The sequence below is a fragment of the Dryobates pubescens genome, chromosome 9 (genome assembly GCF_014839835.1).
Source record: "Dryobates pubescens isolate bDryPub1 chromosome 9, bDryPub1.pri, whole genome shotgun sequence".
Classification (NCBI taxonomy): Eukaryota; Metazoa; Chordata; class Aves; order Piciformes; family Picidae; genus Dryobates; species Dryobates pubescens.
The window spans coordinates 33999051-34011544 of NC_071620.1; the positions used below are offsets into that span (position 1 = coordinate 33999051).

The 12494-nt window shown below is 43.2% G+C and overlaps 1 protein-coding gene across 2 annotated transcripts in view; it reads left to right on the top strand.

The window, feature by feature from the left end:
* The window catches only part of JARID2 (jumonji and AT-rich interaction domain containing 2), a 224367-nt gene that overhangs the window by 190384 nt on the left and 21489 nt on the right, over positions 1-12494 (top strand). For both annotated transcript variants that reach the window (XM_054164323.1, XM_054164324.1), the window contains exons 7-8: positions 4067-5084; positions 9261-9760. In XM_054164323.1, the coding sequence (XP_054020298.1) occupies positions 4067-5084; positions 9261-9760 (1518 nt within the window). The remainder of the gene's footprint in view (positions 1-4066; positions 5085-9260; positions 9761-12494) is intronic.

A 12494-nucleotide genomic window follows, 5' to 3' on the forward strand; every position in this document is an offset into this window, starting at 1 on the left:
GCCTTTCTCCATGGCTGTTTTGTTCTCAGGCCCTGTGCCACCACCCTTTGCTGAAGGAGTTCCCCAAATGGCCCTTCAGACTTCTGGTTACAGCTTTTCTGAAAAAATTCACAGGAAGGTTGGAGTGATGAGGTGCCTCCATACAGCCTGACTGCTCATTCTGAGGTGTTGCCTTGACTGTACCAGACAGTGCAGAAGTTACAGCTGTGGCTTCCTTGAAACCTTCTGGAAAACCTCCCATAGAGGAGACTCCAGACTATTCATTGACAGCTTTTTCCAGCTACTTCCTTTTCTACTAATGAGCAAGTTTTTCTAGTGCCTCAGATCACTGTTGCAGACAATGAAAAGGTTTTTTTTTTTGTTTTCCCAGTGAATACAGAAAGAGGAATTACTGGGGTTTTTTCACAGAAGTTCCTTATGTATCAAAAGATCATTACAGAATTGTCCCACAGTTATTTCTTCCAGACTGAGTAAATAGCTTGCTTGGCTTTTCACTCAAGATCATGTTTTCCAAATACTTGAGCACTTTGCACTCTTTTAGATGTGCTTCACTGTCTAAATTTCTCTGACAGCGTAGGCCTGCTGCTGGATCCAGCCCTGCTTGGAAAGCCTGTGCTCCTGTCCCTTGCTTTTGACATTCTTCATAATGGGTCTCAGAAAGTGATTTGAGTGCTTTGTACTTGTCACATTTTGCAGTTCACTGTGGTCCCAAGTATTTTCCCTCCCCTGCGTGTATTTGTTTTGTCCTTCATAAGAACAGCACTTCCCCTAATTGTGGAATTGTTCTGAAATAAGTTCTTCAGGATGACCTTAATTTCAACCTTGTCTCCAGAGTGGTAATAGTCCCTTCCAGGCGTGTGTCACTGGCAGATTTTATGATAATCCAAGTTACTGATGGAAGTGCTTGGTAGAATTGAGGCCAAGACAAGTCCCTGCAGAAAGTCACCTGAAATATGCTCTCTCACGATGGCAGTGAACTATGACAATGGTAACTTCTCTTGAACATGACTTTATTACTTGGTGAAGCCACTTTAGAGTAATTATGTCTTGGACATGTCTCAGGAGCTTGTTTGATGCGTTATCACATAGGACAATGAGAGGAGCCCTACTGAAGCGTAGGTCCTACTTTACCTGCTCAACCAGGCAGTTGTCAGAAGATGATTAAATCAGTTTGTGGTGCAGTTTTGGCAAAACTGTGGCTGGGGATTTTGTTTTGTTTCTTAATTGTGTTTGGTTCTGTTTTGTTTTTAAATTCTTATTATCATTTATGTGTTTACAAATAATCTGATGATTTGTTGCAGAATGATTTTAGGGGTTAAAGTTAAGCAGACTCTGTCCCCCCTGAGTTTATTTCCAGGAGCCATGCCCTAAGTCACCTAGGTCCTTTTAACCTAGTGGGGTTGTCTTCCGAGCTCTTGTGCTGAAATTGGTTAAGCTATATCCAGCAAGTTATTTAGGCAGTGGTACCTTTGGTGAAGGCTAATGCGGAAGAAGCACAAACACTTTAGCCAAATGGTTGCATTTGGTTTTCTTCTTTGTGTGGTGGTTGATTCCTACTGTTCTTTGTTGGGTTTGTATTTTTAAGGTATTTATAATTTATTTTTTTTAAATTTTCATTTTATGTTCCTTGCTAACTGAAGGGTTTTTTAGCTCCTTAGCCTTTCTGATAGAATAGAATAGAATAGAATAGAATAGAATAGAATAGACCAGACCAGACCAGACCAGTTTGGAAGAGACCTTCGAGATCATCGTGTCCAACCTATCATCCAACACTACCTAATCAACTAAACCATGGCACCAAGCACCCCATCCAGTCTCTTCTTAAACACCTCCAGTGATGGTGCCTCCACCACCTCCCCAGGCAGCACATTCCAATGGCCAATCACTCTCTCTATGAAGGGTTTCTTTCTAACATCCAGCCTAAACCTCCCCTGGCACAGCTTGAGACTGTGTGATTTTACCCATATGTGCTTTTGCTGCTCATATATAGTTGCCCTTAGTCACATAATTGGTTTTCCACATTATACCAGGAATCTTTTCCAGTTTTCCAGTCATTGGAGAACTTTGTGAACAGGCATAATAGCCTGGGCCTTGTACCTTTCCTGTGAGTGGGAGTTGCTTTGGCTTGGATTTCTTACAGGTGTTTTTGGGGGGGGGGGGGAGGGGGTGTTGGGTTTTTTGGTTTTGGGCTTTTGTTTTGTTGGGTTTTTTGTTTGCTTGTTTGTTTACAGTCTGTTTTCCTTTTGCTATTGTTGTCACATCTTAGAATTGAAAACGTATTTCATGGTCACTGTCACCCAGGTTGCCTCACCCTTCCAGTTCTCAATTCTTCTCTATCAGTTGAGATGAAATCTGTAATTGATGTTCCTGGCTATTTCTAAAGCCAGAGATGTTCAGTGCTTTTTCTGACTGCTGCAGGCAAGAGGCAGTGTCTCAGTAGCTTGCTACCTGGGTCTGCTCTTTGGCATGAAAAGTGCTGTAAAAGTCAAACCCAGCACTCCATTTCACATGCAAAGTACCGCCTAAATTTCAAGAAACACGGGCAAATACATTTCTCATACATCTTTGGAAAGCTCAAGGTCTTCAGTTAACTGGATTTTCCTTAAGTGTTTCTCCTTGGAGGGGCAAGAATATGGACGGGTTTAAAAGAAAAGATACTACTTCTGCTCCAAATTCATCTCCACAGAGGAGAAAATGCACACAGTAAATGTATCCACCTGTGTGTATGTGTAGAATCCACAGGTTCCAGACCTCTTCCACAGGTAGCTTAATGCAAGACCATAGCATGATGTTATCAGTCTCTATTTGATCTCTATTTTATAACATTTTATTCCTCCTTTATAAGTGACCTCAATTCTTGCATTTATTTGGGGGAAGCTGCTGTGCTTACAGGGTTTTGAAATCCCACAAGGAAGTGTTACAGCTTTGCAGGAATGGCGTTACTCCCCTAAGCACTGATGAGGGCTGACTGGACTGCATGCTTTCACTTTGAGCACTTTTATCAATATTCCTGGGGTGTGGGTGTGTTTTTCTCCACTCACTGTAGTTTAAGAAGGTGACAAGACAATGTTTAAACTGGTTTCAATGCTGAAAATTGTTTGAGATTTGAACTTAATTTTCTTAGTAGTGTGACTTAGCTTTGGCAGTGCTGATCCATCACAATTCCCTTTGAAGCTGAAGACTGCATTTGGTGATGAACAAATCTTACAGTTAAAATATAAATTTTAGTTTCATAGCTGGGTTTAAACATCTAACAGTGGAGTCCAGCAAATCTAAGTTGCAGTGACACATTAGTAAGTGATGAATATGATGCAATAAAATGTGTCAGCAAAACTGCCCAGATATCAAACTTAAAATACATTGAGCTGCTGTATGCATTTTTATTTCAAATTAATTACTTCAGCAACAAAGATGCCTCCCAAGATTTAATACATGTAACAGACTGGATCCTCCATGGCCATCCTGATCTGTTGGGTGCATAATGTGTTCAGTATTTCTTTTTAAATGTATATATGTTTAGACAGGAGGTTGGTTTGAATCTCAGTGGGGGTGGGGGTGGGTCTGCAAAATGTGCCCATAGTTTGCTAGTAGACTGTCTAGTTTGTCTGCTAAGTAATAATAAACTGTATGTGAACTTAAGAGTCTTGAGTTGGGTGGGGAGAGTGTTTGAGGACCAGAAAAGGAGATAATGAAGGTGGTTGTTTTTGCCATACCGTAACAAGCTTCTTGGTAGATAAAGAAGGGGGTAAGGTAAGCAAGGGACCTCACTCACCCTTCTGAGTGCTAGTGGTTTTGTACCCTCTGAAAGCAAGATTTGCTTTCTGGGGGCTTTTTGATTAATTTTTCTAAACAAATATTTCTCTTGGTTTTTTTTTATTACAAATACCCAGTGCCTCCTCTAGCCTGGGTGAAAACCATTATATGAAGATTGTAGGAAGGGTTCAGGAGTCAGAACTGCAGAATACAGTCATCCAGCAACTGGGATGCCGTGGTAGCATTATTAATTTACTTTTCTGTTTTCTGTTTCCTTCCTTCTGCTCCCCCTGCAACACTCCTGGCACTGCAGGTTTCTAAAGTCAACGGGATCACTCGAATGTCATCTCCGAGTGCAAATGTAGCCAGTGCCAAAAAGATGAGAGAAGTCAGACCTTCACCGTCCAAAACTGTGAAGTACACTGCAACAGTGACAAAGGGAACTGTCACATACACCAAAGCCAAGAAAGAACTGGTCAAGGAAACCAAACTAAATCACCACAAACCCAGTTCACCTGTCAACCACACAATCTCAGGGAAACTAGAAAGTAGCAATGCAAAAACCCGCAAACAGGTGCTATCCCTTGGAGCATCCAAGTCTAACAATACCGCTGTTAATGGTGTAAAAGTCAATGGCAAGTTGAACCAAAAGACATGCACTAAGGAGGTGGGGAGACAGTTAAGGGAGGGGCTGCGCAATTCGAAGAGGAGGCTGGAAGAGACGAACCACATAGACAAGATACAGTCGCCCACCAAGCGAATGAAAGGGGCCGTCAGCTTGACAGAGGCTGCCAGCAAAAAGGCAGCCATAGAAAAGCCTTTGCTGAATGGACATCTTAAAAAGGAAGTGACAGAGAAGAGTTTGGAAAGAAATAGGCCAAAAAGAGCCACTGCTGGAAAGAGTACGCCAGGGAAACAAGCACATGGCAAAATTGAAAATGCCTCCTGTGAAAATCGTTCTACCTCTCAAGCGGAGTCCTTGCACAAGCCACAAGACTCAATGGGAAAGCACGAAAAGGGCAGTAGTAAGTCTGGGTGGGGGATGCTGGGGGAGATTCCCATCCTTAGGCCCTCCACCAAGGAATTTCATGACCCACTGATATACATTGAGTCAGTCCGAGCTCAGGTAGAGAAGTATGGGATGTGCAGGGTGATTCCTCCTCCAGACTGGAGACCTGAGTGCAAGCTAAATGATGAAATGCGGTTTGTGACCCAGATTCAGCACATACACAAGCTAGGCAGGCGCTGGGGACCCAACGTGCAGCGGCTGGCCTGTATCAAGAAGCACCTCAAATCTCAGGGCATTACCATGGATGAACTCCCACTCATAGGTAAGGGCTGTGCTTTCATTGGCTTATTGCCAATGTATAGTGTATACAACTGTGTGCTCTATTTGCCTTTATGCTTAATCAAAACCCTGTTCAATTAGCACTGGAGAGCTCTGAACCTCCCTCTTTATCCCATGGTCAGGCATGGTGCAGGTAGGTTGCTGGAGAGCTTTCCAGAGAGACTTTATATTGTCACTGTCCTCTTACCAGATCTCTATTTCACCCAGGGAGAAAAACGTTATGTGGGGGTCTCAGTCTCCAGATTTCAGGATCTTCTCCTTGCCCTTCTGTTTATTTTTTGTAGGTAGTACAACTATGGATATTGATAGCCTTGGTTTAAATGTCACCTCAGAGTATTTTTTTGACCTTTCCAAAGATGTTTTCCAAACAGGTTTCAGTGCTGCCAAGCTTTAATACAAATAATTTCCCCCCCTCCTTCCTTGAAAAGCATTTAACCATGGGGGAAAGAAAATATCGCAGAACTGACTTCTATTTGGGTTCTCAAACACTTAAAATCACAAATTTGCAGTGACCTGCTGACATTTAACAACCATTAAGTGTCAAGAATAGGCAGTAAAATGTGGTTGATTGCAAAATGGAGGTTTCATTATTTCTCTCAGCAGGTGTCTGCCAGGGCTAATGCCTGAGTGAGAATCACTTATTTAACAGAATCCTTGGTTTATGGTCTGCTGTCAAATATGACATGTGACAAAAATGTGACAATAGTTTGTAAAAACATGACAACACCAGCATACAAATGAACTATTGAATGAGCCACCTCCATCTCTGCTGCCTGTGCAGCAATGACATGGTAACAGACTTGTGGGTTTCATTTTTGTTAGCCCTTCCCTTTGTTTTTGAAGTGTTCTGAGTCAGAGCTGGCAGGACCTCATGTTGCAACTTGAGGCTGGAGTTTTGCCTTTGAGGCATTATCCCATCAGAGGCAGCTATCAACGCTAACTGGATTAAAGGACACACTTTCCTGCTTAAACTGTTCCCCCTTGTTTTCAAACTTTTATATCGCATATGGAAAGTAAGTGAGAAAGCATAAAAGCACACAGGGAGATTGCGGAGTTTATGGTGAGCCAACTCAGGGCTCTACAGAGAAATGGCAGGATTTAAGGAGGATGAACAAGAGTTAGCTCTGTTGCAACAGCCGTGCACAAATGTTCAAGGAAGTCTGAAAATTAAAATCACTCAAGCAGCAATAAGTGAACATTTAGTGTGCCTAATGTATGCAATGGTTAGATGTTAATAGAGAAGAATAATGAATTAAATTTACATTGGCAAGAGAAGGGAGAAAATGTGCAAGACAGCTCGATTAATGCTCCCGGAACAATGTTAACTTTCTAATGAAATACCTTAACTCGGCAGTAAGATGGCATTGCTATTAATTATTTATATTATTTAAGCACCTAGGAGCCTAATTAATAGGCACGGATTCTATTCTGCTGGGTGCCATATAACCAGAGCAAACAATGGTGTCTTACAAGATTTGCATCCTATGTATCCTTTATGCAATTAATTTCCTACCTATCTTGTGTTTAAAAGCAAAATGAGGGAAAGAAGCTGGAAGTCATTAGTGTACAGAGATGAGAAACCCACTGGTTCCAGCAGGAAAGATACAGAATAATCTGGGGTGATAAATCCACACTTACTTAAGCAGACATCCATACACATTGCTCCTTTCAGGGCCAAATCACGTTTCCATTGACATAAGTGGGAGTTTTGCCAGTGACTTGCATAGTGCCAGTGTTTGGTATTAAATGTATACTTGAAGATTTAAGATTTGGTTTATTGTAAATGATCTTGCTCACTAGGCAATTTAAAAATACTCCTAACAGTGAAATTAAGACCAATGGGGGAAAAAAAAGTAAAACTAGATGCTATTTCTGCATTTTATGTGCCAGGTCTTCTGTTCAAGCCATTTTGCTGGAGGTGCTTAAATGGGGTTGAAACTCCTTCACCCCCCTCCCTTCAGCCTGTCAAGGAAAGTTTAAGCAACACACTTAGGCCAATCCTGGCAAACATCAGCCTGAGATATAAATGCTTCTAAAAGTTATGAGTGTGTTAAACAGAATTATAATCGAGATCATTGTGTAAAGCTTAGCTATAGCTGGCCCTACAGAGGATCTGCTAGATCTGAGAGGCTCTGGTTGAATGGTGTGCTACTCAAGCTCTAATATTGTGAGTGATTATGAGCAATCATTCTATGATGTGGGAGAAAAATTGTATTTCTTAAATAGCTCATAAACAGTGTTGGAACTAGGACCTCAAGCTGGGTGTGTGCTATTTGTCCCACTGGAGAACACGTATAGTGTTAAACCTGAAACACACTCCTTTCCAAGGTAGGAGTGTGTTAGTCATGTTAGTCAACTTCATGTAGGTTGCTGAATCTATTCAGCTGGAAAAGATATCTTGAATTATGCCTACAGCTTATTTGTGAACTGTGCATATAAAACACTGCGCCAAAAAAGTCACAGCCTGTACAGCCTGTAGTAGAGGCCAGCTTGAAAGTTAGTTAATGGGGAGATTAAAGAGGAAAGAAAGAAAACCTTGCAAACTTAGGGTTTGTTCCAAGAGTGTTTAATGTTCCTCAAGCTTCAATACTTAGCCATTTTGACCTCCTCCCCTCCAAATGACTAAATTGGATAAATCTGCTACTCCATGGCCCTGCCTCCACCCTTGTGGTATGGTCCTCAAAGCCTTACCTTTGCTTTTGGCTGCAGCCAAAACCTTTTCCTCCTTTTTCACACCTTTGTCCAGCATTAGCAAGCAGACTCTGGTGCTGCTCTGCCACCATTACAGCTGCTGTCGTCCCAAAATACTGCCTGCAGGTTTGCACTGCTGAGTCTCCCTCCTCACTGGATTGGCTTAAGTAGTGGAAGAGGGAAAAGCAGAGGGAAGAAGGAAAATTTGGATCAGATGTGAAGCATCTGAGGTGCAGCATAGGGTAGCTTGAAGAAAGTAATACTGCTTGCACTAGCAGGCGAGATGATGTTGACTGGTCTTTAAGGTGCTGTGCCTCTGACAGTAAATATTTAGCCTAACACTGCTTCTTGTGCTTCTCTGTTGTGTAATAACATCTCCAAGTGCTCTGAGACAGCTATGACATAATGATTTTTTACTCTTCTCAAAGAGAGGAGGGGAGGAGAGACAACGTGGCGGCAGCGATGTTGACACAAGTTTTACATTAATTGTCCTTTTTCCTTTAGCAGTGCCCTGTTGAATTGTAGGTGGTCTCCGGGCTGTTTCTTCACTCTTTCTCCTGATGATTTATTTCTGTGCTTTGAGAGTATGAGGTTTCTTTTATTGTTCCTCATCCATTTGGCTGCTTTTTATGCTGCAGTTTGTATAATCCTCCCTTTTTATTTTATTCTTTTGACTGGAGTGTGAAATGTGTTAGTCATCTTAAAACATACCAAAACATAGTGGGTATAAAGTACAGATAGCCTCAAACTGGAAGAATAATGTGTCTGGAATTTCTTTTATGCAGTTGCAGGCACAAACCCCAAACAACTCCCTGCCTCCCTTGGGTGTTTTTAAGTTGTTTTGTCTTTTGTATTTTAAATCTACCTGTGAAATGAATGATGTTACTATGTCACTGTGCTGCTTTGAAATACTGTTTTCAAAGTGTTGTGTAGACGTTAGATAATGGATGTTTCACCTCCAGGAAGGATAGGTACTTGTCTTTTTGATTGCCAGCGCCCATTTTGACATTTGTTTTGCTCCTTCCTGCTATAAACCAGATATGGGATTGGTGGGGGGGTGAGGGGAGTGTGGGGGCTTTTAAAGGGCTACATAGTTCTCAACTGCCTGGTCACTGCACAGTGATCAAGGGAAAGACATGTGTCAGGAGATAGCTGGGGATAAACTGAGAAGAATGAAACTGTGTGAAGAGCAAATTTAACCATAGGGAAATCCATTGCAAATGGCCAATTATGCTCTGCCAAATTAATTAAATTAGCAAAACAGTGGCACATGCCTGTCTTTAGCAGCAAACCTGTGAGACAGGCACAATCCTACTCTGGTGCCCAGGTGACTGGAGCTGTACAGGTGACACATCCTATATGTGCCCAGCTTAGAAGCACACTTGACACAAGCACCCCTACAACTTTCCTAACGTGCTCCTGTGTTTCCCTTTCCCCTCCTCTGCTGCCTGGCACACATGGACCCCAGGAGGCTGCGAGCTCGACCTGGCCTGCTTCGTCCAGCTGATCAACGAGATGGGAGGGATGCAGCAAGTGACTGACCTCAAGAAATGGAACAAGCTGGCAGACATGCTGCGCATCCCCAAAACTGCACAGGACAGGCTGGCCAAGCTGCAAGAAGCCTACTGCCAGTACTTGCTCTCCTATGACTCCCTCTCCCCTGAGGAGCACAAGAAACTGGAGAAGGAGGTCTTGCTGGAAAAGGAAATTTTGGAGAAGAGGAAAGGACCTTTGGAGGGACATTCGGAGAATGCCTACAAGTTCCATTCCTTGCCCCGTTTTGAGCCCAAAAACGGACTCATCAACGGCGTGGTTCACAAAAACGGCTTCCGCAACAAGTTGAAAGAGGTCGACGTCCCACTGAAGACGGGCAGGCGGCGGCTCTTCGCTCAGGAAAAGGAGACCACGAAGGAGGACGAGGACGAGGAGGAGGGAGTTCTTAGTGACTTACACAAGTGTATATACAAGGTAATGAGGTGGGCTGTCCCGATTTTGTTTTGCAGAACTGATGATGCTGTCATCTGGGTGGCATCCGGGTGCAAATCCAGCTGGCTGTGGGGAGCCCCTGGGCTGCGGTGCTACCCCAAGGCAGCAACACAGCCAGCAGCTGTCAGAGCCAGGTGATCTGGTGGCTTTATCCTGATGTGCCCTGCTCTCATGCCATGTCTGGGAAAGCTGGAAGGTGCTATTGTAATGAAATGCACTGGGCTCTGCCTCCCTTCATCTCCTATGAGAGGTTCCCTGAATAGCTATGCCCAATTGTTCCTTGTATTTTCATTTTCTTGTGACATTTAAAGTAATGCTCTGCTTTGTCATTCCTGCTTCATGCAATTCTCTTGTTGAGTGAAGTAGTGCTCCACATAAAACCTCACGTAACTAGAAATACTACTACGGTTAGAAAGGGCAAACTGAAGTGCAGACTGTTTTCATTGAGGGTGCCAGATTCTGCAAAGCACCAGCACTCACACAGAGGCTTAGTCCTCTATCAAGTACGTCCATTTCCGAAGGAATGCTGACTCCTTCACTGTATTTTATTTGGCAGTCTCCAGCTCTGGAGCCAGACTTGGCACCGCAACTTGCAGTGCAGCTTTGGGTTGGGTTGAATTGCATAGCTGTGCTCTGAGGGAAATTGCGCACTGAGTGTCTGTGCCCGGTAAAGGAGTACGCTGTTCTTCCTTTTCCAGTATCTCTTCCATCACCAGGAAAGGAAGCCAGATAGCTCAGAGTGGCTCATTGTTAAGCTGTTTAGGGACTGCATGAGCTCATGACTTGAGCCTTTAAAAGCTTGCTTCAGGTTTCTTTTGTAGCCTCTTATGATTTGTCAGCCCAAAAATTCTTTTACTCGAGGTCTCTGGCCTCAATTCCATCTTCGAAAAGCAATCTCTTCGCTATGCTTCTGTCGGAGGGAAGCTTATCTAATGCCAGCAGCTTTTGTGAATAGCAAAGAGGCATTTTTGTGCTTAATATCCTGTGCTTAATGATGTTAAATGAAAAATCTGATACCACTTACCCTGACTGCTGTGTGACCAACCTCAAACGTAGTGGGGAAATGCCTCCATCTTCTTTTCTAGTGCAAGTTAAAGTTTAGAAGTTAAAAAGTAACTCAAAAAGCAAGATCAGGGTTTATGAGAAGTATGATAATCAGACTTTGAAAATAAAAAGCAGGCAAGCAAAGTACAGCCAGTGTAACCAGCCTGAACCTGCTGAGCCCCAGGCTTTACCCCAAAGGCTGATTGCTCCCAAATTGCTGCTGCTTCCCAAAGAGCACCAGCAGCACTGACAGTGTCAGACCCTGTGTGAGTCCAGCAATACTTGGTACAAATACTTCTCTTCTGGGCGTAGAAGCTGTTAGAGGTGAGCATTGCTGAGTCTGCAGGTCAGTGCTCTTCACACACACCAAAGTAGCTGCAGCACACAGAAGCCATTCAGGCAATGCCTTGAGTTGTACGCTGTGGTACCAGCAACTTCTTAGGCACTGGGCCTTCCCATTGAATCCCATCCCATGCTTCTCTGTGGTGCAGACAAAGGACTGCAGTCACAGGTGATGGACCATGGTGGGTTTCTGGAGAGATCTTGTTGTAAAGTGTCCTGGAGGACGCTTGGTCAGTCTGAGTGCAGAGAGAGGAGTAGCTTCATTTTCACAGCACTTAAAGGAAAGCTCTGTAGAAGGATTGAGGCATGAGAACTGGTTGTGTCACTCAAAGCAAGATTCAGAGTGTACAAATAAGAAATTACACAACAAACTGAATACACTGGAGTAACCCACAAGATTTGTGAAATGACTAGCTTATCACTGGGCTCTTTAACAAGGCTGAGGTGAGGTGGTGCTGGTTGCAGATTTAAGCAGGGGGTAATCCATAGCATTTTATGAAACAAGCCTTTCAAGCCTGCATTCTCTGTTTTCCTTGAATGATGGTATCTTTCTCTGCATGTGTCTGTGAAGGGGGAAGTGTGCACTACCTGTTTGTATGTTCCAACAAAATCTGAAATTATTCAGCAGAACAGGACTTCATGTTGCAGTTTCTACAGATGATGGGATTGTGATGGTCCCTTTATAAATCACATTACCAATTCTAATTAAAGATAAGAAACACAGAAAACAAACAAACAAACAAACAAACCCCAACCCTTTGATAAAAGTCCAGGCCAATAGATGATGATCGTATGGCTATAGACTAGTATAGGCCATGAAGTCAGTGCCAGAGCATGAAGGAGCCATACCTGTGGGATTTTGCACAGTAATTCCTGTAGTCAGCATGTGCTCACACTGGAGTGAAAGAACTGTCTGATCTTCCAGGAGCAGTTACCACCACATCACATGTCAAGGTCAGAGTAAATCTCCTTCATCTTCGTCTTGTCTTTCTGCCAGGGCTCCTGGTGTTGCTGGGCCTGCTGTATTTCTTGGTGCTGCAGGCTGCTGCACTTGCTTTTGTTACTGCTTAGTGTAGAGCCTTTTTACCTGACTGATCAAATGTCATTGTTTCCAAGTACCTGAGGTAAACTGCTGTTTACTTCAAGAAGGATCTACTGCAGTATTTTCACTCTTCTCTTCTTTCCCCAATTTTACCTTTGAAAATATTTTAAAATCTGTGCTGGAGCTGACTGAAAACTGTTTGCTTCCACACAGAACAAACTCAAGGCTTATTACCAAACACCTTAGAGGGGCATGCAGGAGAAACCACCAGTGCAATTTAGCCAGCCC